This window comes from Saccopteryx bilineata, chromosome 9, assembly GCF_036850765.1.
Source record: "Saccopteryx bilineata isolate mSacBil1 chromosome 9, mSacBil1_pri_phased_curated, whole genome shotgun sequence".
Classification (NCBI taxonomy): Eukaryota; Metazoa; Chordata; class Mammalia; order Chiroptera; family Emballonuridae; genus Saccopteryx; species Saccopteryx bilineata.
In genome coordinates, this window is record NC_089498.1 from 33,463,014 (window position 1) to 33,490,569 (window position 27,556).

The 27,556-nt window shown below is 42.3% G+C and overlaps 1 protein-coding gene across 6 annotated transcripts; it reads right to left on the reverse strand.

Annotated features, from left to right (window-relative positions):
- Window positions 1–563: 563 nt before the first annotated feature.
- Window positions 564–27,453, reverse strand: HSDL1 (hydroxysteroid dehydrogenase like 1). 6 transcript variants are annotated; one of them, XM_066242989.1, is made up of 7 exons: window positions 27,349–27,449; window positions 20,965–21,102; window positions 16,456–16,514; window positions 11,420–11,604; window positions 10,030–10,475; window positions 9,599–9,826; window positions 564–3,642 (listed from the first exon to the last, which is right to left on the reverse strand). In XM_066242989.1, exons 4-7 carry the CDS (start codon window positions 11,574–11,576, stop codon window positions 3,544–3,546), a joined length of 930 nt encoding a protein of 309 aa, XP_066099086.1. In that variant the 5' UTR covers window positions 11,577–11,604; window positions 16,456–16,514; window positions 20,965–21,102; window positions 27,349–27,449; the 3' UTR covers window positions 564–3,543. The 6 variants fall into 6 exon arrangements, with proteins under 6 accessions (XP_066099086.1, XP_066099082.1, XP_066099083.1 ...); XM_066242985.1 differs by having other exon boundaries at window positions 11,420–11,645; XM_066242986.1 differs by lacking the exon at window positions 16,456–16,514 and having other exon boundaries at window positions 11,420–11,645.
- Window positions 27,454–27,556: the final 103 nt, after the last annotated feature.

Genomic DNA, 27,556 nt, shown 5'->3' on the forward strand with positions numbered 1-27,556 from the left:
CTCCAAAATGGGAAGAGAACAATGCTGCCAGCTCCTGAGAACTCTATAAACTGAAAGAGGCCAGGACATGAGGCAGATAGCTTGGAAATCTACCAAGAAAGGATGAGAGGCCCAGGCCAGTTGGTTCAGTGGATAGAGCATTGGCTGTGTGTGCAGATGTCCTGGGTTCAACTTCTGGTCAGGGCACACATGAGAAGCAACCATCTGTTTTCTCTTCCTCTCCCTCTCCCCCTCCCCCTTTTCTCTCTTTCCTTCTCGCAACTAGCGGCTTGATTGGTTTGAGCATTGGCCCCGGGCACTGAGGATAGCTCAGCTGGTTCAAGCATCAGCCTCAGGTGCTGAGGATAGCTCAGTCGATTCAAGCATTGGCCCCAGCCGGGCTTGCTGGATAGATCCTGGTCAGGGCATATGTGGGAGTCTATCCTCCCTCCTCTCACTTAAAAAAAAAGACAGAAAAGAAAGTCTGAGAGCCACAGGATCCTGGTCTTCCAGTTTTGTACCACTCCAGGTTCTATAATAACTTCTTAAACCCACGCTTCATGTGTGTAATAAAACATTTGCAATTCCATGGAAGGTAAATCTTTATTCAAACTAAATGTTTTAAAGAGTAACAGCTTAGCCAATACTGAGACAGAGACACAAAGAGACTGGACTTGGTTTCAGAGGGCACACAAATTCAAAGACAGGGGACACCATCTAAACCCTCTGATTCCCAAATGTGACAAGATTTTAAGTAACTGAGGTTAAAACAAAAAGATGCCTCAACAGAGCAGTCTCTCCTTGCTGTCTCCCTGTTCTTCTCATTCTTTCTTGAACCCACTATAATCTACCTTCCCCACCAATCAATGAAATGGCTGATGGCAAAACTGCCAGTGATCTCCATGGTGCCAAAGTCAACCTTCATCTTACTCAACCTATCAGGAGAATGAGATGAAGAAATCAACCTAGTATTTTCAAAATACATGCTTATGTAAAATTTTCTTGCCAAATTACTGGCTCTTAATGAACTGCATCCACAGGTGTTAATAAATTCAGTTTTTGCAATTTTTAATTAATTGTTTTTCTATGGGAAAAAATGTATCTCTCATTCCAGACAACCCATTTACAAATACATGGAGCAAAACCTCTTCCAAAGTAGGAAGCAACCACTTTCATTGTTAAATTCTCAATTCACAAATTGTTTCAAAGGTTATTTCCCACATTCTTAATAAGATACCCCATCTACAGTGGTCCAATTGACAAAAACGAACTCTTGGAAAAAGTATTTTATGAAAAACAAAACCTAAGGAAGAATCTTGGTTTAGGTATTTCACTAACTTTATACCAATCAGCTTATTTACATGTGTCCTTGCCAAGTAGATAATTTTAAAACATCACTGACATGATTTCCTTATTCTCATCATGTAACAATAATTCAATACCTAACCTATAAATGTAAGACATTGCTGTACTACATAACACCTTAGGTATAAATTTGGTATTTCTAACATAAAAAGTTGCTGCTGCTTATTAGACATCAAACTTCAGGTCATTGTGGCAGGAAGTCCATTTTTTTTCAAGCTTTAATGACCATAAATTAATTGTTGGATGAGGGAAAATGCCAAATATGACCAAATAAAGGTTTCTAAGCTTAACTCCATCAAAATTTCCAGTGTTATGTAGTATCACTAGTGTGTAAGTTTTCACATCTAAGTATCTTCCTCTTGAATGATAAAGGCCTGCTTTGTAAGTGGAAGAGCTTCTGAACTGAGTCCAAGTCACATCTGGAAATATTGAGGCAATGTCACTGGAAAATTGTGGGTATAACATAAAAGTATGCTTAGGCCTACTCATAATAGAACATCATCTCAGGAGAAAACAATTCCATAAAAGTCCTGATTTCGGCCCTGGCTCAGGGATAGAACATTGGCCCAGTATATGGATATCCCGGGTTTGATTCCCAGTCAGGGCACACAGGAGAAGCAACCATCTACTTCTCTCCCTCCCTCTCCTCTCCTTCCCTTCCCACAGCCAGTGGAATGATTGGTTTGAGTGTGGCCCTGGGCACTGAGGATAGCTCCATCAGAGAACCACAGCCTCCAGGAGCTAAAAATAGCTCAGTACTTCAGCATCGGCCCCGATGGGGTTGCCAGGTTGATCCAGGTTGAGGCACATGCAGAAGTCTGCCTTACTATCTCCCCTCCTCTCACATAAAAAAAAAATTATGAAAAAGTCCTGATTTCAATAAGGTTACTTAGCTTCTGCATCAGTGTCCCAATATTAAAGTCTGAATTTTTACTTTACACATATTGTCATATTCAGAGTGATTTACAATAGTCAAAGCACTAGGCATGTGGTCCTCAAAATGTCTGACTTTATAGGACCCGAACCAAAACACTTCACAGTATGTTTTAGTGCTAACCCATATTGTGGAGGGTTGTGCATAATTATCTTCACACAAATAAAAGTATTCACTACAATGCATAAATTAAATACAAGAACCAAGAATGAGCTTCTTATTTCAACAGATACAATGCATATCACACACACAATTTGTCCGTATTTTAACTACTATGCCATAAATACTTGATGTTTACACCAATTATGCTACTGGAATGGAATATTACATAGAAAAGTATGTGAAAACCAGATATAACAAGCTCAAAAAGACTAAATTTTAAGTTTTAAATTGGGTCATATGCTGAGAAATCACTATTTATCCACAATAATTATAAATCAAGAGACTACTCACAGTCAATCATTACATGTCCAAATCAAAGAATGAATTAATTCCATGGAAGAGTAAAAAAAAAAAAACCCAGAATGTTATAAGTAATATTATACATGGCAAGCCTATAGCACAACTGGGTAAGCTTGTTTAGTATTAAGAATAATATAGAATTTTAATACCCTGTAAGTTTATACATTAAAACATCTTGACAAAAAAAATTTTAACTTACCCATAAAGTTGCCCAGAAGCACACAACATTCATACATATATAATTCTCTAATGAAGAGCAGCACTTCATACACAGATAACCAAACAACTAGAGCTATACAACATTAACACAACATGGATTTCCACTGCTAATCATATCAGCAATCTTATAAAATAACACTTTTAAATAGTCTTTCCTGATGAACATTTGAAAAGCAGTACTACAATTCATTTACTGAAATAATTTCCCTTAAAAAACACCTGAAATTATAAGCGGTAACAAGTCACGTTGTAAGTACATTTCACTATCATATTGCTGCAGCTCCTAGAACAACATAAATCACACAACATTTGAACAGCTTAGGGGGAAAAAAGCATCAAAGTGTAGGTTTCCTCAATCAGTTCTTGTGCCTCAGTCATTATTTACTCTGTGCCATCCACATGGTCCTTGAAGTTTTTCCACAGCATTCTTTAAAACTATTATGTCTGCTTTACAAATGATGAGTCAACAGTATGCTAAATAACCAGTAATAAAATATAGAAGATAAAGTAAATGTGTTCTTCCACATGTCAGAATACTGTAGGTTCCCATGAATTGGCAAAACTTCCTAAACCATCATCCAGTTTCATGCTTTGCAGGATAAGGCCTCCTTACGTAAAGAACGATTGAGAATATTTGCTCCCCACACCCAGAGCCATTCAGGCATATACTGGGCAAAAAGAAACTAAAAATGAAAGAGAAAAAGGTTACAAGATTAGAACCCGACACCACTGACACTGAAATGTACAGATCAGCATCTGATTTAGTCCAACAATTATCACCAATCACTTTAAATACAGAAAAGAAAAAAGAGTTTATATACTTTTACATAAGACCCTATGTTAGACTCACAGGACTAGAAACATGATCACCATCCACCCACCCACCCCCTTTCTCTACTGAGACCTACATGCAGTAATACAATTCCATTTTTACATGACATGAATAGTATATCAATTTGCTTTATTTGGTTAAGAATTACAAAATCATTCCAGAAGGCAGCTGAAATAGATAAATGCATGTGTTAGTACTACGTGAGAAAACAGCTTTGAGAGGCTGAATGAAGCCAGGTTGAACAAGAATTGAGCCCAAAACCCCAGGACCCTAGCATCTTGTCTTGAGATGTGATGAGGATGGCTTGTGAATCCAGGCAGGGAGTCCTACTGATGTTGTTTTGCTACAAGTGTTCTCAACCAGGGCCATTTTGTGCCCCCATCCAGGGGACATACGGCATTGTCCAGAAACATTACTGGTTGTCACAACTTGGGCAGTAGCACAACTGGCATCCAGTGGGTAGAGGTCAGGGATGGGCTAAACATCCTATAATGCATACGACAGCTCCACAGCACGGAATTACCAAACCCCAAATGCCAATAGCACTGAGGCGGAGAAACTCTGTGTGTTACTGACAGATCTGTCAGTGTAGTGAAGTTACACTGATGGAAGTTCTAACACTTATATGCTAAGAAAGGGAGATGGACAGGCCCCAGCAAGTGCGGAAACTCTAGCTTCGGTTACTCTGCACCTCCAGAGAACCACAGATAGGTTCCCCGGAGGGGTCCCAGTATGACGAACTGCAGGATGATGGTCCTGGCACTGCAGCCGTTCACAGCAGGTTCCAGAGAAGCTCCAGCCTGCCATCTCAGGGACAGGAGCCCAGCATTCAGCCTGGGTCACTTTCTGGGGAAAAGACAACGGTCTCTTTAGACCTCTTTAAAGAGCCAGGATCTCATGGGGGAAAAGATACCTGGGTCTTCCTCCTTGGAGCTGCTGTCCTAAAGCAAAAGGTTCTAAATCCAAGGAGATAAATGATGTCAGCTTATGGTCCCTGAGGAGGACCCTATAAATGTTACACTTCAACACAGAGGCACCAGAGACAGACTAGATAACTACATCCCCCTTCAAAGTACATTTTTCAGTCTTTAGTAGAGAAAGAATCATCATCTAAAATCTGTTTGTTTTCCATTTCCATCCATGACCACTGTCTACTGCAGAAGGACCAGCATTAAAGTGTAGTTTGATCATTTCCTAAGGTGTTGCCCATGGAGACTTCACTGGCACACCATGCCTGGCCCATCCCAACGAGGTTTCAGCATCCTGGGAGCAAGGTGGAAAGAGCGTGATGGAAAGAGCTAATGGAAGAGGAGGGGAGAATTTCATCCCCTGGGTACTGACAGATAAACTAAAAGGGCTGACTCATTGGCCTGTTTAGATAACAAGTCACTGGAAAGGAATGCCAAGTCTCTGGGCACCGCTAACTGCAGAAGAGTACCCAAAGTGAAGAGGAAGAGGTGTGAGTATATATATGAGAGAGAGGGGAGGTTCTGTAAGGCGTTGTGCATGTGCAGGACTCCTGTTACTCTGCACATCAAGGGTGTCCAGGTCTAAGAAAGGAGCAGGTCCTCCTCTGCAACAGAACCCGAGGGAAGGGATTTAGCTTCTGACAGAGGTCAGCCTGGCCCTTGAACCTTAACCCACATTTCAAGAAGGCCCCAGGGCCTTCTCCTTTCCACAGAGCTCCACCTGTTCCCTCAATGCCATGTTTTCTCTTTTCAACAGCAACATACAGAGTATGCATGAACAAATACATCAAAAGTAGGCTGAAATTCAGAAAAGGCTATGAGCCAGTTGGAGAGTTCAGATTTTCCCCCTCGGCTCCCCATTCCCTGGAGCTTTCTGCACAGATCCTATCACTTGGAACACAGCCTCCATGTTCAGGAGCAAAAGACCTACTAGTCAAGCTGTCAAATTATTGTTTTTTTCAACCAGACACATACCAGCATGTTTTGGGCCTTTATATAAAGGATCACAAACAGGTGTAAAAGAAACGCTCTCCTTTTTCTGTGGGACCTACTCAGTGTTCCGAAGTTGGCAATTTAATATTGCCTAATGCCACTTCTGAAAATAAGAAAAGTCCCCAAATAAAAGCAAATACATTTGACTCCTTTCTAGCTGTTTTTAAAGTCCAAATCATTTTTTTTTATTTTTTGCCTGCAAAGTCTTATTAAGACAACTAGCATAATATACACAAGGTACAACTGTTAAATTACATGAAAGGTCCTGAGAGCAAAGATGTCATGGCTGTGAGTCAGCTGTAACTGCTACTGTTTAGAAATGCAGTTTACAGACCTGTGTAAAGAAATGAGGATGTGTGGGAGGAAGGCTGAGGCATGGGTGGAGTGAGGAAACCTCCCTAACCTCTGTGCTAGCTCATCAAAACTAACCCCTTTTCACCCAAACTTAGAATGTTCTCGGTAAAATGCTATGAAATGCCTCTGGATGCCATCTCTGCAATGGCTTGCAGAAGGGTAATGCACACGTGGTCATGCTGAGTGCTGCTGGAGAAAGCCATCGGTTCTCACCCTCTACCGTCATCACTCGGGCCTCCCAGCCTCCGCTCTGCTCAGCAACCCCCGATGGTTCCTCAGGTGCCTCTCCCTTCCTCACACAGGTTATTTCAAACGTCCCCACTCTCTCCAGCCTCACACCCCTTCCGTCTCACCCTCACTCTGAGCCATCAGACGGGATCCGTCAGCCTCCAAGTGGACTCCCAGCCTCTCCTCTCTCCTCCTTCACTTTATAGTTATTTCCGCAGTCCATATCATGTCCCTTCTCCCTGTGCTCTCAGCCCTACTCCCCAACTTCCAGGAACCATGCCTTCTTTCTCCTGTCCCTACATTCTTTCTTCTCCACACACCCCTTCCTCCAGCGTTTAGATCAGGTCGCTGCGAACCTGCACAGATGAACTAACAAGCAAACAGAACTCCTTCCTCGGCCCCAACCTGCACAGCCTTATTTCTTGAGCACACTGTCTCCATGTCCCCATCTTCTCCACACTCAGCTACTCTCTGCATTCCGGCTGCTCCCTAAAATGCCTCCAAAACTAATTTCATAAGGTCACCGAGAATTTCCAAGATTTTAAATTCAACAGACATTTGTTCCTTATGCTATGGGACAGATGGCAGCACGGGACATTGATGACTGTGCCATCTCTCCCCTTGGCGTCCATGCTCCACTCTCCTCTCCCACTGACCCAATGGCTGCCCTTCTCAGTCCCCCTTCCCCTGAAATGCTGGCATGCCCCGAGTCTCTGACCAGGAAGGCTCTCTCTCCTCCTCTGCACACTCTCCTTGGATAATGTCACCGGCTCCACAGTTTATCATCCAGCCAGCACTGATGACCGGTAAACCTACACTCCATGCAGACCTTGCACCTGAGCTCCCGTCTGTGCAACTGCCGCCTCACGTCTCCTCTCCCCAGAACCTTCAAATCCAGCATGTGTAAAACTCTTCCTGTTTCTCCAAAACCTGGTCTCTTCCTCTCATGCTGCCTATTTAAGCAGCACCACTGAGGTTCTGAAGTCAAAAACCTGAGAATATGTTCTTCTTTTCCTTCAATCCCTCATGTTCAATCTGTCACCTATCTTGTCAAGAAACAAATACAGTCAGTCTATCATTCTTATTTTAGTCATAATTCTGTGACACAGAATTATGTATATATTATGTATATATTATGTATATTATGTGACACAAAGAATTATAAAACAAAACAGCACAAAACTAAACTTCATACAGTATGTTTGGAATATCACACTTCATATACTACATTTCTTATAAACTAAAAACAGACAGTTGAAATCTTGACAAAATTTAGATCTTTGCAATCTGAGAAAAATGAATTCAGAAGAAATTATTATAAAAAAAAGTCGCATCAGCAAAAGCTATCAGAGAACTCTTCTATGGACAAGACAGCAATCAATGAATCAGATCTTTGATGTAAAACTGAAAAAAAATTGACAATGTTGAAAATACTTTGAGTGAAATAAAAACAAAAATAGAAAAAATGGAAAGGTTTAACTTCTTTGTATAGAAAATTACTCTAAGAATTAAATTAGCTCAACAGAATTTCTTGGCAGAAAAATATACATACATTCTCAAGAAAAGTTCATCGATGTGAACGAAGTTTAATTGTAATTAAAATACTGGTATTTTATAAATGCAGTTCAAATATCTACTGCAGCTAAACATCACCTTTAATACACCTTCATTTCTCAGGAAACTACATGGTTAGTGGCTTCGAAAATTATTTTAGGTTTCTTTGCTTTTCTCCACTAATTGAGGACCTGGAAATAACCACTTAAATAAAACTGCTTTTTATTAATGAATCTTTTAGTTAAAACTTTTGATAGCCTGACCCGTGGAGGCTCAGTGGATAAAGTGTCGACCTGGAATGCTGAGGTCGCCAGTTCAAATCCCTGGACGTGCCTGATCAAGGTCCATACAGGAAGCTACTACTACTTGTAGATGCTTCCTGCTTCTCCCCCATCTTTCTCACTCTCCCTCTCTTTCTCTCTCTCTCTACCCCTTTATCCAAAAATCAATAAAATCTAAAAAAAATTAAAAAAAAAACTTTTCATAAAAAGTAAAATTTCACTGCTGATTTACTTATGGTATTGGTAAAGTTAATGATCTTCGTGCAAAAGTCCCCCAAAAAATCTGCTGGTAATTTGGGGAAATCTACATAATCAAAAAAAAAGAATTCTACACCAGGGTACATCTACTTACTATGCCAGATAAAGATACACAAGTTTAAAAAAAAAAAAAAAAGATACACAAGTTTTATATAATAAATTATGAGTTCTCTAATACTTAGAATCAAATTTTCAATGATTTTATAGTTACTTTTTAAAATATTAAAGACCCAAATCATTGTCATGCAAAAAAAGGTCTAAACTTCTTAAACGAGTCCAAGGATATGCTGAGATTACTGAGCTATGTGACAATTATGTTACTTGAGCTTTAGACCTATTTTGTGGTTTTATGTCTTTGAATCACATTGTTGACTTAGAGATGACCTCTCAAGTATTACTATAATATCTTTCCTTTGAAATTCCCATCTAAAGTCTTAATATCTTTATACCGCTACCATCTACTTATATTAACACAGCGTATTTCATCTCTTAAGTGTCAAGTAGATTGAACTTCTGAATGTTCTTAATACCACAAAAGAATATTTAGTGACTTAACCAGAACCATTAAAAGTGTCATGTTTGGAACCAGCTCTTTGAGCATTAGTTCACCTGTCTCCAGGCATGGACACTTCCTAAAAAATAAACTCTTACTTTCTTTTTTTGAAAAAAAAAAGAGGAGTGTCAGGTTTAAGAATCAGAATTTGGCCTGACCAGGTGGTGGCACAGTGGATAGAGCGTAGGACTGGGATGCGGAAGGACCAAGGTTCGAGACCCTGAGGTCGCCAGCTTAAGCGCAGGCTCATCTGGCTTGAGCAAAAAATAAGAAAAGCTCACCAGCTTGGACCCAAGGTCTCTGGCTCGAGCAAGGGGTTACTTGATCTGCTGAAGGCCCACGGTCAAGACACATATGAGAAAGCACTCAATGAACAACTAAGGTGCTGCAATGAAAAACTGATGATTGATGCTTCTCATCTCTCTCTGTTTCTATCTGTCTGTCCCTATCTATCCCTCTCTCTGACTCTCTCTCTGTCCCTATTAAAAAAAAAAAAAAAAAGAACCAGAATTTGCAATCCTCATCTTTCAGCTTTAGGCTTTAGTCAAATCCCCATGTATCGTTTAGAAAGATTTAGAATGCATTAACATAATTAGAAGAGTGAATGCATACTGTTACCTGGATAGAATGTGACCAATATCCTGTGGTCCTTTTCGAAATGCCAAGGGTAGAAACAGCATGGTGTGCGTATACTTTTGGTGAAGGCACCAACCACGGGCACTTGTGCAGAAAGCTGCCAGGTGCAGTCATGTTGGTGGCCACATAGAAAGGGATCAGACTCTGTACAAAGATTCCTTTGGAAGCATATTCATACTGCAATGCTCTGCTGAAGTGGTCTAAATATGCCTGTCAAAATGGAGCAAGGGAAAAGACTTTTAAACTTGGAAAAAGATTCTGTAGGGAAATAAAGGCTTGCTTATTATCATTTCAGAAAAAATACAGCATAAGCAAACATGAATCGCTGACAAAGAACTCAACAAATTGGGCCAAACCATTGTAATAAATGTCCTATTGCATTATGATTTCACTGCCAATCGGGAATACATTACCTTAGAAGCAGAAAAGGCAGCCAGCTGAGGAGTTGGTTTGCAGCAGGATCCGGAGGCGATAGTGACGACAGCGCCTTTCTTTCTCTCCACCATCCCTGGTAACACTATGTGGACCATCAAACTAGCTGCAGCAATGTTTACATTTATGATGTCCCAGAGTTTGTCCTCGGAGACCTGAGTGAAATACTGAGGGTAGGGATAAAACACGCCCACGTTATTTACCAAGATGCCAATGTCTTTGTCTTTTAAGGACTCTCGAATGGGCTCATAGATCTCACGGCCATTGCTGAAGTCTGCCACTATAATATCGGTTTCCACTTTGTAGGTGTCGGCGATGTCTTTAGCAACCATCTGCAACTTCTCTTGGTTCCGACTAATCAGGATGATATTGAGACCACGGCTTGCTAACTCCTCTGCGTAGGCTTTTCCAATCCCATCTGTCGCACCTATAATACAACCAGGAAAAGTGAGCACACTCATTTCGTGGTGAGATCTTTAATAAAATGCACCTTAAATACCCCACTTTGTGTTTCTAGGCTTAATCAGGGAAAGAATTATACTAGAAGTGAAGCAAGTTCTTTTTTTTTTAATTGATTTTAATTTATTATGTTTACATAGATTCTAGTGTTGCCCTGAATGCATCCGCCCTCCCCCATGAAACAAGTTCTAATACTGCTCAGTCTAGCACAATGTCATAATACAAATAACTGGGAGAGTTTCTACCCTAATAGGTAGAAAAAGAGTTGTTTTACATTAACAAAGCTGAAGATGAGACACAGTAGAAAACTGTTTTTAAACATGTATATCTAGCTTGAGTAAGTGCCAGCAGGTCCTTTCCTAGGAAACAGTAATCTGCCTGGCCTGTGGTGGTACAGTGGATAGAGTGTTGACCTGGAATCCTGAGGTCACTGGTTCAAAACCCTGGGCTTGCCTGGTCAAGGCACAAACAATCAATGAACACCTATAGTGAAGCAACTATGAGTTGATACTTCTCATTTCCCACCCACACTTCCCTCTGTAAAATCAATAAATAAAATTTAAAAATAAAATAACGAAGCATTTATGGAAGTGGTGACAGTTTGTAAGGATAATTTCAAAAGAGAGCAAAAGGAAAAGCAAGGCGTAGGAAGGTGGGGCTGGAGCCACACTGGGACAAAGGAGGGGAGACTAAGACCAAAATCAAAGGAAAATTCTTCCAGGGTGCTGGCAGTAAGAAAATGTGAACATAATCATAGCAGAAGTAATAAGTTTTATTTTTGTATCAGCAAGTTCCCATGAAAACATCACATTAAATTCAGTAACTCCTTGAATAACGCACCCAACTGAAAACACAAACAGGAGAGATTATTCCCATGTTAAATTAGACAAGAATTAGAATCTCATTTCTCACCACTCACGACCGCCCATCGTCCATACTGCTTGATCAGATCTGCTCTGCTCACCAGGCGAGGGACAAAGTGCAGCCTGATCAGGCTGTAAAAGTCACAGACGACAGTGATGCTCTTTCTGGCTGTATACCATGCTCCCACCAAGGCTAGAGCTTCCATGTAGCAATTGCACGACCTGGCGATTTCCCTGTACAAGAGGTAGAAGCTGTCAACGGCAGCCATGGCAACCTGCAGGGAAGGGAAAGAGAGGTGTTCTGTGCTTAAGTTTAAGGAACATGCATAATCTGAAAGAAGAAAAACATCTGAGGACATCAGAACAGAATACTTTTGCATTTGAATAATGGTAATAGTTCAAATTCATGTAGCCCCTGGATCTAGCTCATTATCATTTGTAGTTTATAAAGTCTTTTCTTCCAAGATTAGTCAACACAGCTACCAAGTTACCAAATTCCTACTGAAATTCAGGCACTGTGCTACATGTTGTGACACAGAGAAAAATATAATATGCTCTGTGCCCTAAAGGAGCTCCAAACTCTGAATAATAACATACAAAGACTTTTTAATTCATATAACAGATGAGGGGGATGTTTACTTCTTTGCTTTATTCATAACCAGCAAGTACAGGAGGCCTACTGCCCATGTGGACAAAGTAGAAGAAATAGAAACAATATTAAGACACGGCCTTTCCTGCAAAGAGCTTACAATCCAATTGAAACAAAACTAAGCTTTAATACTCTTTCACATAAATAATATCCATGAACGTGTATACTTAAAAAGAAATACTCCCCAAACTTGATGAAATGGTTTTCTCAAATGAACACGGGGTAAGCACTCCTCCACCTTACCAAGTTAATTTGTACAACATTATCGTTGGCCCCTTGTGTGAGGGAACAAAAGTCAGTACAACTCTTACAAGTGTTCACATAGTAAACATCTACAAAGCACCTACTGTACTCCATGTGCTGTCACAGATGATAAGGAGTCAAAAATGAATTAAATAATTGTACCTAAAAGTAACAGACATTTAACAGAACAATTTTTATTATTTTTTTTATTTTTTTTTTACAGAGACAGAGAGAGAGTCAGAGAGAGGGACAGACAGGAACGGAGAGAGATGAGAAGCATCAATCATTAGTTTTTCGTTGCGCGTTGCAACACCTTAGTTGTTCATTGATTGCTTTCTCATATGTGCCTTGACTGCGGGCTTTCAGCAGACCAAGTAACCCCTGCTGGGGCCAGCGACCCTGGGCTCAAGCTGGTGACCTCGGGGTCTTCCGCATCCCAGTCCGACGCTCCATCCACTGCGCCACCACCTGGTCAGGCTAACAGAACAATTTTAAATGCCATATGAACTGGTGTACATGTGCCTGCAGAGGTAGACAAAGTCTGGGCATGAACAAGGTTGATGAACTTCATCCTATATGGGATCTAGGAAGCCACTTATCCAACTGTGCACTATCAATGAGGGACAAAGTATCAGACCAGAAGAGAGAGCAATTAAATTACAGGGTGCTCAGATATTCACAAACACAAGGTTATCATAGCACTTATTAAAAAAAGAAAGAAAATTTGACTTTAAGCAGATATACATGTACATAAAACTTCTGAGATTAGTCTCTTTTATACAAATCTCATTAAAATAGAAATAACAAATCCTGAAACTAAGAAAATACCCAACAATAGCAGTAAAACTTGATATAAGCTTAAGGAAGAAAGAGTGAATTTCCTCTCACTCTACTACAATGTGAGATCAACCAAGCTGAAGAGTAAAAAATTAAGCAGGAGAAAATAAATTAACCACAAATGAAATATGTTTATATAAGAATGATACCATATTGTGATTAAAAGGTACGTAAAATAATAAAAAACTATTGAATAGCTCTGGCCGGTTGACTCAGCAGTAGAGCATCGGCCCAGTGTGTGGATATCTCAGTTCGATTCTCAGCCAGAGCATACAGGAGAAGCGTCCATCTTCTTCTCCACCCTTCCCCTTCTCCTTTCTCTCTCTCTCTTCCCTACCCACAGCCTAGGGTCCATTGGAGCAAAGTTGTGGGGAGGGGGGCTGAGAATGGCTCCATGGCCTCTGACTCAGGTGCTAGAATGGCCCAGGTTACTGCAGAGCAATGCCCCAGAGGGGCAAAGCATCGCCCCCTGGTGGGCTTACCAGGTAGATCCCAGTCAGGGGCATGCAGGAGTCTTGCCTCCCTGCTTCTCACTTCAGAAAAAAAAAAAAAAAAAAAAAAAAAAAAAAACCACAAAAAACTATTGAATATACATATGAATATATGTGCTGAATATTAATTTTCATAGTCCAAATTACAAACTACCAAAACATACAAAAGAAATAGGAAATAGGATAGAAAAGTGAAGTAATAGATGGGCGGTAGGATTCTTAAATGTCCCAGAATAAGGGTATAATCTCTCATACAAAATGTTTTATATTGCTACAATACTACAAATTAAGCTGATACGGCATTAAGTAATTTTAAGAATGTTTTTCTCAAATAACAATATGTGCCCTGACTAGGGATTGAACCTGCAACCTTGATGTATCAGGATGTTGCTCTAACCAACTGAGCTACCTGACCAGGGCCCAAATACAGTGGTCCCTCGTCTATCGCTGGGGTTAGGTTCCAGAACGCCCTGCAATAGGCGAAAATCCACGAAATAGCAATCTTATATTTATTTTATTATATATCTTTTAAGGCTTTATAAACCCTCCCCACACTCTTATAAACCTTTTCCCATACTATTATTAACCTTCCCCACACTCTTATAAACACTACTTATGCTCTTAAACACTTTCTACATCTTAAACATGTAAAATCCTGCAATATAGCAAGAAATATGTGATACAAAATTAGATATATACAATTTTAAAATCCACGGTACAGTGAGATTGTGAAAAGTGAACTGTGATATGGCAAGGGACGACTGTACCTAGTTGTTTTTTTAAATCATAGTTTTGTTATTCCTAATTTTATTACATTTTGTTTGAAAAACTAGTGCATGCACGTGACCACTGGCCCTACTTACTTCCTATAGATAAAAAGCTATATAAGGGGGATCTGTTCATAGAAACTGATCACAAAAAGAAAACATAAACTTTATTAAGCACACAAACCAAATACTTAAAAACAATTAAATGCTCCTTTTGGGTAACTTTTCTTCATGGACCAAACTGGGTAAGATTTCCTAAAATATGAAGTACCAAGACCAACAAAATTTGGAATGAAGATGCCTTACTCTTCCTGATCAATCCACCAGACAACAGACAATAATTCTCCTTGTTGCTCCCATTTAAAGTTAGGATCATTTGTCTTGAAACTGTTTATTCTTTTTCTGAGGTGCATGAATGCCTCTCAAAGTTTCCAGACACTAGAGGAGAGCATGAAGGGTCCCTTGCTCTGCCATTTCAAGACACAGCTAAGTCTCTACTGAGGCAGGAGTTGACTGATGTGCCATGGACCTGACGTGGTATCAAAGGCTTCCCACTGGTCGCAGTCCCTGCATAGTATAGACAGCAAGATCCCAAAGTAGCCAAAACATTAATTTCTTATAACAAAGAACATAAAAACTGAGATTCCATGTTAAACCATCCTATGTTGAAAGTTCCTGAAATAACATTTTAAAGGGTACATGTGCTTTGTCATAACTAATCAAATACTAGGTCGTGAGATGAATAAAATAATCACTTGCATGCACTAGTTTTTCAAACAAAATGTAATAAAATTAGGAATAACAAAACTATGATTTAAAAAAACAACTAGGTACAGTCGTCCCTTGCCATATCACAGTTCACTTTTCACAATCTCACTGTACCGTGGATTTTAAAATTGTATATATCTAATTTTGTATCACGTATTTCTTGCTATATTGCAGGATTTTACATGTTTAAGATGTAGAAAGTGTTTAAGAGCATAGGAAGTATTTATAAGAGTGTGGTGAAGGTTAATAACAGTGTGGGAAAAGGTTTATAAGAGTGTGGGGAGGGTTTATAAAGCCTTAAAAGATATATAATAAAATAAATATAAGATTGCTATTTCGCGGATTTTCGCCTATTGCAAGGCATTCTGGAACCTAACCCCAGCGATAGACGAGGGACCACTGTATTTGGGCCCTGGTCAGGTAGCTCAGTTGGTTAGAGCAACATCCTGATACATCAAGGTTGCAAGTTCAATCCCTAGTTAGGGCACATAGAAGAACCAACCAATGAGGCCCTGGCCAGTTGGCTCAGTGGTAGAGCATCAGCCTGGCGTGCGGGGGACCCGGGTTCGATTCTGGCCAGGGCACATAGGAGAAGCACCCATTTGCTTCTCCACCCCTCCCTCCTTCCTCTCTGTCTCTCTCTTCCCCTCCCACAGCCAAGGCTCCATTGGAGCAAAGATGGCCCAGGCGCTGGGGATGGCTCCTTGGCCTCTGCCCCGGGCGCTAGAGTGGCTCTGGTCGTGGCAGAGCAACGCCCCGGAGGGGCAGAGCATCGCCCCCTGGTGGGCAGAGCCTCGCCCCTGGTGGGCGTGCCGGGTGGATCCCGGTCGGGCGCATGCGGGAGTCTGTCTGATTGTCTCTCCCCATTTCCAGCTTCAGAAAAAAAAATAAAATAAAATAAATAAAAAAAGAACCAACTAATGAATGCATAAATAAGGGGGAAAACAAATTGATGTATCTCTCTCTCTCTCTCTAAAATCAATAATATAAAATCAAATAAATACTTGGAATATTAAATATTTTCTTCTAAATAACAGGTGGGTATATATCTAAGATGTTAAAACAATGGTTTCAATGAAAAAATAAATACCATATATCAAGATCCAATGGGTTGTAATCAAAGCAATACTTGTGTGAAAGATAATTGTACAAAATTCTAGCTAAAAAGGAGGAGGTTAAATATGCCTCATGGAATGACCTCATACTAATAAGAAACTAAATTTCTTATCCTCAAATAAAAAAATGTTTTAAAGAATTTGAAAGATGCTTGACTACGAAGAAGTTTCCTGATTTTCTGCTCTAGTCATCAACTACCCTGGTTTCCTCTTACCTCCTCTGCCAGTCCTGGGCCTTCAGGAATATGCTGTTCTGTCTCTTCTTAAGGCCAGTCTGTGAACAGAAACCAGTATAAAACAATTTCCTTTCTGGTGCCCTTACAGCTTAGCTGGGAAAACTTTACATAACACTAAGATCAAAGATTTTTAAAATTAAGAAAATGCAAAAATTCTTGTGCCATGAATCCCTGTATGCACATACACATATAAATTATGTGTATGTATATATTGTATGTGTGTGTATATATACATGCAGCAAAGCATTTCCTCATCTCAGAATAAGGAAGGCACCAAAAGCATCTGTCTGGTGAAAGGCCCGGCTGGAATGGCAACCTGTTCCTGCACCTCTTTTCTTAAGGAACATTTCATCAAATGGGACAAGACCTGTTCAAACAGAGCAGAGATGGCTCTCTGCACAGATACCAGGAGCTCAGGACACAACACACAAGAAGAAGCCAGCCTCCCAGGAAAGGAGGCAGACACAGCCATCCTCTCTCCCTCTCTCCCTGGTGTCCACCTGGCTCTCTTCTGGGCCTCATCTTTCTGCATCATCTTCCTGCGTTCCACCTGCAGAGCACTTGCACTTTCACACAACTCAGCCACCTGACATCTCTATTTCAAATTGCTGGCAGAGATTCTGGCTGGCCCGCTGAGCTCAAGTATCCAGGAATCAGCGGGTAGAGGTGGCAGGGTAGATGTGTCCTGCGGTATTTGGAACAGCCCCTTCTAGCCTGTGAGTGGGACCGGTGCTGTGAGAATAAGGAACTGGTACACCTTTCCCTCTTTCCACCCTAGACACTGCGTTATAACTGTTCTGTTTTTGAACCACCTCCAGGAGGCTGAGTTCCTCTAGGGCTGAGGCCAAAGCTTACACCTGTTTCTCCAGTACCTTCCAGAACCCCTGGCACAGAGCAGGAGCCTAACAGGTGTTTGTTGCATTAAGCAGTACCACCCAGTCCCTGCCCACCTCCCAAGCCATTTTCCCATCCAGCTCTCAGTCTCCACACCACCTTGTTCCTCCCACTCCCGAGGGGACCAAGAAACTCCTTTGATCCTTTACAGAGAGAAGAACCCCATGTGCAAAATCCACCACGGACTTCCTGCTCAAGTCCAGCAGGAGAGATGCCCCCACTTCAGGGGTGAGTTGAAAACAGCAGTGTCAAGGGACTTCAACCTCAGGTTGGCCCCACTTCTCAATTCGATTCAATTCTCCTTCACCATCTTGGGGGAATACCATTACCATTTTCTTTTTTTGTGTGTGACAGAGAGAGGGACAGATAGGGACAGACAGACAGGAAGGGAGAGAGATGAGAAGCATCAATTCTTCATTGTGCCACCTTAGTTGTTCACTGTTTTCTCATATGTGCCTTGACCAGGGGGCTACAGCAGGCCGAGTGACCCCTTGCTCGAGCTAGAGACCTTGGGCTCAAGCTAGTGAGCCTTGTTCAAACCAGGTGAGCCCGCGCTCAAGCTGGCGACCTTGGGATCTCGAACCTGGGTCCTCCACGTCCCAGTCCGATGCTCTATCGCAGGGGTCCCCAAACGTTTTACACAGGGGACCAGTTCACTGTCCCTCAGACTGTTGGAGGGCCAGACTATAAAAAAGCTATGAACAAATCCTTATGCACACTGCACATATTTTATTTTAAAGTAAAAAACAAAACGGGAACAAATACAATATTTAAAATAAAGAACAAGTAAATTTCAATCAACAAACTGACCAGTATTTCAATGGGAACTATGCTCCTCTCACTGACCACCAATGAAAGAGGTGTCCCTTCTGGAAGTGCGGCGGGGGGGCAGATAAATGGCCTCAGGGGGCTACATGCGGCCCGTGGGCCGTAGTTTGGGGACCCCTGCTCTATCCACTGCGCCACAGCCTGTCAGGCTATTACCATATTTTAACATTATAGTTCTACCATCGATGAAAAACACCTACTACCATTGCTATATGTTTAAAAAGACACAGAAAATCTGAGGGCTCAAGGCATTCCTGGTCTGGTCTTCAGCCCTGAGGTACAGAAAGGCAGCTTTATCATTCCCGAGAGGCAGCTCAAGTTGAAGAGATCTCACTCACACCAACCAAACTCACAGAAGACTGATAAATTCAAACGTCAATTTATTTATGAATAATAGACAACATAGCCAAGAAGCCTAAGCATGCACAGTCACTGATCTGTAGGAAAGTCTTCGTGGAAATCCAAACTACTAGAACAGAAATAAAGAAAACGAGAATAAGTGCTGGCGAGGATGTGGAGAAAAGGGGACCCGGACGTCAGAGTAATGGCGGAGTAGGAAGCGATACCGATAAATCTCCCCCAAAACTCAACAAGATCTTCAACCAGAAACAGAAAAACCTATACTTGGAGCTTCCAGATTCTTCGCAATACACCCAAAGGAATATACCCCAAGGACACCATAGAACGGCTCGAAAAGGAGAAATGCACCCGCATGTTTGTGGCAGCATTGTTCACAATAGCGAAGATCTGGAAACAGCCCAAGTGTCCGTCAGAGGACGAGTGGATTAAAAAACTTGGTACATATATACTATGGAATACTACTCAGCCATAAGAAATGATGACATCGGATCATTTACAATAACATGGATGGACCTTGATAACATTATACGGAGTGAAATAAGTAAATCAGAAAAAAAACTGAGTTGAATCCATACATAGAAGGGACATAAAAATGAGACTCAGAGACATGAACAAGAATGTGATGGCAACAGGGGCGGGGGGGGTTGGGGGAGGGGGGAGGGGGTGAAGAAGGAGAGAGGGGTTAGAGGAGGGGAGGGGCACAAAGAAAACCAGATAGAAGGTGACAGAAGACAATTTAACTTTGCGGGAGGGGTATACAGCACAATCAAATGTCAAAATAATCTAGAGATATTTTCTCTCAACATATGTACCCTGATTTATCAATGTCACTGCATTAAATTTAATAAAAAAATATTAATATTAAAAAAAAAAAAAAAAAAAAAGAAATAAAGAAAACTACGTGTCGGATGCTGAGGACCCATCTCGAATAAGCCGGTTGTGTACACTGAGATTTCAATGCCACGTGGCGAGGGTACTGCTGAAGAAGGTGTAAGACTCTCCTGGGCAGAAGAGGCAAGGGCCCAGCAATGTAAAAATCCAGTGTGCCAGGAAACGGTGACAAGTTCAAATGTGCTTACAGCACCCAGGGCTGGAAAGGGGCAGAGGAGGCCAAATGGTGAAATGCTTTTACGCCAAATGAAAGCATTTGGCCATACTCTGAGTAAGTCCCTTGGCCAGTGGTCCCCAACCCCCGGGCCACGGACCGGTACCGGTCCACAGAGAAAAAAATAACTTACATTATTTCCGTTTTATTTATATTTAAGTCTGAATGATGTTTTATTTTTTAAAAATGACCAGATTCCCTCTGTTACATCTGTCTAAGACTCACTCTTGACACTTGTCTCGGTCACATGATACATTTATCCGTCCCACCCTAAAGGCCGGTCCATGAAAATATTTTCTGACATTAAACCAGTCCATGGCCCAAAAAAGGTTGGGGACCACTGCCTTAGGCCAAAGGAATGAGCTAATTGGGTTTGCAGTGGAAGTTAGCTGGCAGGAGAGGAGGTATAGTAGTGCAGGCAGAAGTGAGGAGTCTGCAACCCAGTCTATCGGATGGGGGACGGAGCAAGGCGGGTCGGAGAGCACATGGCTTTGGGACTGATTCCTTGCTGCTCCTCAGACACACCATTTTCACACATTTGTTCATGCCTTAATGGACCATAAATGGAAAACAAGAAATTACAAATTCCTTATACTCTCTCAATTTTCTTTCTTTTGTTAGTCTCTCAATTTTCTTTCCAACCCTTACGTACTTGATGAAAAGAATGTCTTTTTGCCTTGGCAGGATAACATGGTTGGTTAGAGCGTCATCCCAATACGTAAACGTTGCAGGTTCGCTCAATCTCTGGTCAAGGCATATACAGAAACAGATCAATGTTTCTCTCTCCCTCTCTCTCTCCCCCCTCCCTCATCTCTCTAAAATAAACCAAAAAAAATTTTTTTAATGAAAATAATGACTTTTTAATGAAAGAGGACATCAGGACTTCCCCCAAAGCAACTAAATTCCAGGAAAGCTCATGGTAACACAGTTTTAAAGGCGTATATTACACACATAAACCTAGAAGCGACAAGGATGTGTACAGCATCAGCTGGATTTCACTTGCTGTGGACGTTTGACTAGTCCATTTCTCTGAGGGTATTAGTCTAAAACTTAGAGAAACTCATTATTTAGAAAACAACTCTTAATCACAGTAAATTCTGGTCTCTGCACAACCTATCTCAGAAGTTATTATCAAACTCGGTTTTCTTGCCTTACAGAAAACTAAAACATCAAGGGACAAACAGGAAAATACTGAGCAGGAAAATGGAAAATAGTTAAGTCAGGACTGTCCCCAAACAGGAAGAGCAGGCAATTCCCTGCTGTCTGTGAGGCACCTTCCACTCCAAAAAGGCGATACTCACCAGGGCTAGTTCATCAAACACTCACAGGTCTCTTAGGTAGACTGTGGACTTCGGGATTGCGATGTCAATGTAGTTTATCTTTGGTAAAAAGATGCTGTTCTGATACCTGATGTTGATAATGGGGGAGCCTCTCTCTGCCTGTGTGGGAAAAGGTGGTATGTGAGAAATCTCTGTACCTTCCTCACAATTTTACTGTAAACCTAAAACTGCTCCAAAAAAGTCTAAAAATAGAAAATTGTAAAAAAAAATCCTTAAAGGTAACAATACAACTATAAAAGTGTCAGGGGAAAATTATGGTCAAAAGTACAAGAAGCAAAGTCACCTTCTCAAAGCACAACTGCTTTGGCCTGTACCATTATCCTGACCCAGAGTTCAGCTGACTGGACTCAGCAGTGACAAGGGCAACCGAGTCTACTACAGGCATACCTCGGAGATAGCGTGGGTTCGGTTCCACCGTATGCCTGCACAAAAACCTTCAGGAATCAAGAATTCTGGGAAAAGTGTCCTGCTGAACACAGATATCACCAGGCTATCCAAAAGAATGACACTTGGGTTGGATGATAAAAGAACATAAAACAGACTGGCCAAAATGTTTCAAAGAAAATAAAGCAAGTGTCATGGGAAGAAGACGAAGCACCACCAGTCGGGTATTGCAGTTGTCTGAACAATGGTCCTCCAGGATGCCCACATCCTAATCCTCAAACCTTGTAAATATGCCATCTTATGTAGCAAACAGGACTGTGCTGGTGTGATTATGTTAAGGATCCTGAGATGGGGAGATTATCCTGTTGATCCAGGTCTAATATGATCACATATATCCTTATTAAAGGGAGGAAGAAGGCCAGAGTCACAAGAGATGTGACCAAGAAGCAGAGGTCAGAGAGGGACAGAAAGAAGAGACAGAGATTGATTTAAAGATGCTAGGCTGCTGGATTTGAAGATGGAGAGAGGGATTACAGGTCAAGGAATGCAGTCACATCTCGAATATGGCAAAGGCAAGGAAATGGATTCTCTCCTGGAGCCTCCAAAGTGACACAGCCCTGTTGACACCTTGACTTTAGCCCAATGAGATAGATTTCAGACTTCTAGCCTCCAGAACTGTAAAAGAACAAATATGTAATGTTTTAAGTCACTGAGTTTGTGGTTATTTGTTACAGCAGCCACAGGAAATTAAGATGGATGGATGGATGGATGGATGGATGGATGGATGGATGGACAGACAAATAGATGGATGGACAAACAGATGCATGGACCGAAGGACAGTCTAGTTTTTAGGACAGTAAAGAGACACGTTGAAAATCTCGCAACACCCTTTAAACCAAAACCTCCTGAACTCTATTCAGGAACCAGAAAGTAGCCTCAGAGATTCCTATGATCTTCAATTCACTAGGGTACACCTGAGGTGGTCCTCTCCATCCTCACCAACAGCCAGTATTGCAAAACTTTTCAGTAAGACTCCAGGGCTTGGACTTTATTTTCATTAACATTTTCTTTAGGAATCTTACTTCTTTTACACAGAATCTGAATCTGCCTTGTTTGCAGCACTCCAATCCTATCTGTCCTTCTAAGAACAGCTCAAGAGATGGAAGTCCCATTCCCTCTCCACAGTTCAATCCTAGCACTGACTGATAAGCACCAATGCACCAAGTCCAGAGGCCCATGCACCTCTTCCCTTTCCTTCCCAGCTCAGTGCAGGAACTCCCACCTCTGAGTTCCCCTCTGACTCTCTTGCCCACATGGCACTTACCGCCCTGCTCTGCATTGTACTTAAAAGTTTAACCTACCTTTGTCTTGGTTCCTCAACTACCGCATGGGTCTCTTGAGGGCAGGAAATGTTATCTAAATTTTTTTATCATTTAAAAAAAACTGAAAAATACACACAAAAGTTGTAAAATATAGTGTGTCCGTGAAGTCATGGTGCACTTTTGACCGGTCACAGCAAAGCAACAAAAGACGATAGAAATGTGAAATCTGCACCAAATAAAAGGAAAACCCTCCCAGTTCCTGTAGGATGATGTGGCAGCTTGTGCGCATGCACAGATGATGACGTGACACCGTATATACAGCGGAGCAGCCCACGGCCATGCCAGTCGAGATGTGGACGGTACAGAGGAAAGTTCAGTGTGTTCTGTGGCTCGCTAAATTCGAATCCGTGACCAAGTGCAACATGAATATCAGCGCGTTTATAACGAAGCGCCACCACATAGGAATAACATTACCAGTTGAAGGAAACAGGCAGTTTGGTGGAGAAACCCCGTTCTGGTAGGCCATCAGTCAGTGACGAGTATGTAGAGGCTATACGCCACGGGATAGCTACGTAAGAAGCCCTAAAAAAATCTGCGTGAGACCACATTGAACTGCACTGAATAGGTATGAAACTGGGAGAGTTTTCCTTTTATATGGTGCAGATTTCACATTTCTATCGTCTTTTGTTGCTTTCCTGTGACCGGTAAAAAGTGCACCATGACCTTACAGACACACTGTATATTATGCACAGTTGAAAGAATAAAACAAAACACCCACATAGTCACCCTACTTCACAAATAAAGCCACTCGCAGAAGCCCCTTCTGTTTCTAAGATCATATCCCCTTCCACCATCCTGGGGGCAGCCACTCTCCTAAATTCTGACATCATCATTGCCTTGGTTGTACTATTACCCTAGCATGGATTCTGAAATAACCACATTCAGTTCTGCCTGGATTTGAACTTTATATAAAGAAAGCATACTGCATGTATTCTTTGGGGACTTGTCTCTTTCACTTACATTGCTTTAGAGATTCATCCATACCCCTGTAGCTGTCAGTTACACTTTCACTGTTTGCACACTATCTCATGGTACTAATACATTATATTCATATATCCATTCTATTAACGACGGGCACCTGGGTTGTTTTGTTGGTTTTTATTTGACAATTATAATTAGTGGTGCCATGGACATTTTTATGCATATCTCCTGGCCATGTGCGTAAGTTTCTCAATGAGATAAGCCTAAGAGTCAAAGTGTTAGGCCATAGACATCCGTGTATTCGAGTAGACACTGCCAAAGTGGCTGAACCAATTTGCACACCCACAAAGTAAGAGTTCACACTGCCTCTTCCTCAGTGGCTGGCAATGTCCAACAGTTCACCTTCTGTCCTCAGGGTGTGGTTAAATGGGATCTCATTAAGGTTTTGTTTTTTTTTTCATTTTTCTGAAGCTGGAAACAGGGAGAGACAGTCAGACAGACTCCCCCATGCGCCCGACCGGGATCCACCCGGCACGCCCACCAGGGGGCGATGCTCTGCCCACCAGGGGGCGATGCTCTGCCCATCCTGGGCGTCGCCATGTTGCGAACAGAGCCACTCTAGCGCCTGGGGCAGAGGCCAAGGAGCCAACCCCAGCGCCCGGGCCATCTTTGCTCCAATGGAGCCTTGGCTGCGGGAGGGGAAGAGAGAGACAGAGAGGAAAGTGCGGCGGAGGGGTGGAGAAGCAAATGGGCGCTTCTCCTGTGTGCCCCGGCCGGGAACCGAACCCGGGTCCTCCGCACGCTAGGCCGACATTCTACCACTGAGCCAACCGGCCAGGGCCTCATTAAGGCTTTAATTTACATTTCCTGATTAATAATAAGACTGGCATTCTTCTAACATTTATGCACTGTGTCTTCTCATCCATGAAATGCCTAGTCCTACTTTTTGCCTTATTTCTATTTCTTTTAATTTCAGAATTATAAAAATTTTTTCTATATTCCAGGTACCAGCAGTTCTCTGTATGTTTTGTCTCTTTATATAGTACATTCAATAAACTGTCTTAATTTAATGTAGTCAAATTTATCAATCTTTTTTCTGTATGGTTTGTGTTTATGTTTTATCTCAGAAATCCTGCCTTAGCCCCAGGGTATAAAGATATTTTTCTGTATCATTTTCTAAAAAATTGTTCCCAGTTTTGTTTTTTCAGATTTCAATCTTTAGTATCCCCGCAGCTTTGGGGAGGTGTGCGGCTGGAGTTACACCCACCTTTACTGCTCCTCTTCAGAACCTGGCATGGTGCTACATATCCAATATTTATTTAATAAACAGAATTACTGCTTTGCATTCAAGGCTCAAATTTCATTCTTAAGGAGAAAAAACTTAAGAAGCTTCTCCAATATGGTGTGAGCACTTTGACAAAGTTATTATTATTGGTGTAGGGTGATTTTTGGAATTTCCTTACCATCCTTTGCCAGTTTTTAGGAGACCACTAAATTGAATTAGTGGGAAGCTAAGTAGAAGCTGAGTTAAGTGCTCATTGAAGATCCAGCTTCAGGTCTCCATTGTGAAGTGGGAATTAACATAACAATAGCATCTATTCCTAGGTATACTGTATACCTAAGATAACTGAACACTTATGCTCACACAAATACTGGTATAGCCATGTTCATATCAGCACTATTCGCAATTGCTAAAAAGTGGAAACAACACAAACGTCCATAAACAGATGAATAAATAAACAAAACATGGTCACTCCAAACAATAGATAAAAAGAATGAAGTACTGACAGAGACTACAACCTAGACCAGGGGTCACCAAACTTTTTACACAGGGGGTCAGTTCACTGTCCCTCAGACTGTTGGAGGGCCGGACTATAAAAAAAACTATGAACAAATCCCTATGCACACTGCACATATCTTATTTTAAAGTAAAAAAACAAAACGGGAACAAATACAATATTTAAAATAAAGAACAAGTAAATTTCAATCAACAAACTGACCAGTATTTCAATGGGAACTATGCTCCTCTCACTGACCACCAATGAAAGAGGTGCCCCTTTCGGAAGTGCGGAGGGCCAGATAAATGGCCTCAGGGGGCCACCTGGGGCCTGCGGGCCATAGTTTGGGGACCCCTGACCTAGACAAACCTTTAAAACATTTTGCTGAGTGAAGGAAGCCAGACAGAATAGGACAAATATCATGCTGCCAAGTATATGAAATGTCCAGAAAAGGCAAATCCACAGAGACAGGAAGTAGATTAGGGTTGCCAGGGGACAGTGGAGTAGAAAATAGGGTGTGACTGCTAATGAGGTGAGATTTCTTTGTGGGGTGGGAATGTTCTGGAATTAAATAACAGTGATGATTGCACACTGAATATGGTTCTATGAAAAGCACACTTTTAAATGGCTAACTTCTATCTCAATTTAAAAATAATACCATGCCCCTAGACTATTACTGTAGTGATTACAACCACAGACTTCCTGGATTCGAATCCGGGCTCTCCATGTAAGAGCTGTGTGTCTTGGGTGAAGGTGAAGTTACTTCACTTCTGAGCATTTCTTACATCACCTATAAACATGAGGATAATAGATCCCACCTAAGATTATAATTAAATAAGGTCATACACGTATAGCACTTAGAACAGTGTCTAGGACATAAGTGCTCAAAAAATCTTAGCTATTAGCCACTATAATTCAGTGTTCAATGTTAGCTATTGGCTATTTGTGGTGGTCAGGGTTAAAACTGAGAGCTGGCTTTATGCAAAAGACTCCTAAGTGCTTTTTTCCTGTCCGTTCACTTACTCTCTCATCAACCTTATTGAGGCAGTGTTATAATCATCCCCAGTTTACAGACGGGAAAACTGGTGCTTACAGAGGTGAAGTGACATACCCGGGACCCCGCAGCTAAGAAGTGGGTGGTGGGAATTCAGATCAAGGTCTGTCAAAGTCTAGAACTCTGGCTGCTGGCCGCACTAAGAGACCCCCAGGCGGGCATCCTGCTGGCACCACTGCGGGCCGCAGGGCTTGCTGGGCTGTGTCTGGGCTGCACGTTCCTTTGGACAGAGGCAACCTCACGGTTCTCCAGAATCCCTCCCCTCCAGAAACTGCCAGGGCCAAGCAAGCCCGAGCGAACACCGCCGCTTTGGGAACTGGTGGTGCCCTTTCTTCGAGCTCTACCTTAGTCTTAATTACTTGTAATTCAGAACAAAGACAACAAATCCCACTCATACCAAGTCCTAGGTAATAAGAATAAAGAAGCACAAACAAAGGGGGTGATTTTTCAGATCCTCGTGAGGAGCACCGGGTCAGGGTCTCGGGGAGAGGGGGGCCCAGCGCTTAGGGTGGGTGGGGCCCCAGATCCACTGGGTCCTGGGGGGAGGGGGCGGGCCCAGCATTAGAGGGTCCTCTGGGATGCAACGGCGAGATGAAGTTGGGGAAGGGCGCTTTGGGGTTGGGGACACGGTCTGGAGGGAGAGGTGCTGGAGGTGAGGGTCTAAGGGAAGGGAGGGACGAAGGGCTCCGAGGTGCCGACACGCAGAGGGGCACCGGTCCCAGGGGGCGTGGTAGAGTGCGGAGGGAGAAGCGGGCCCAGGCTCCGCAGTCGCTTAGGGGCACGAAGAGGGTCTGGGGCTCGGGGTCCGGCGCGGGGGTCGTGGTACCTGCAGAGGCGGCAGAGTCTCGGAGCCGCTCCCGCCGGACCCACGGCACCACCACCCCACTCACCGCTGCCGCCGCAGCTACCATGGGCCGCGCCTCCACGTGACCTGCGCAGACGCCGCGGGGCGGAGCCGTTGTGAGGCCCGCCCCTGGCGTCCCGACGTGCGTTCCCATCCCAGTGCGCGTGTGCAGCAGTTGCCGTGGAGACCA

What these genes read in the sequence shown, in the direction of transcription:
- HSDL1 (XM_066242988.1), bottom strand. Translation starts at nt 11,639, where the DNA reads ATGGCTGCCGTTGACAGCTTCTACCTCTTGTACAGGGAAATCGCCAGG. An exon ending in ACGATGGGCGGTCGTGAGTG is followed by an intron (nt 10,476 to 11,419) that starts GTGAGAAATGAG and finishes GTTGTATTATAG; the next exon opens with GTGCGACAGATGGGATTGGA. An exon ending in ATTGGTCACATTCTATCCAG is followed by an intron (nt 3,643 to 9,598) that starts GTAACAGTATGC and finishes TTTCATTTTTAG; the next exon opens with TTTCTTTTTGCCCAGTATAT.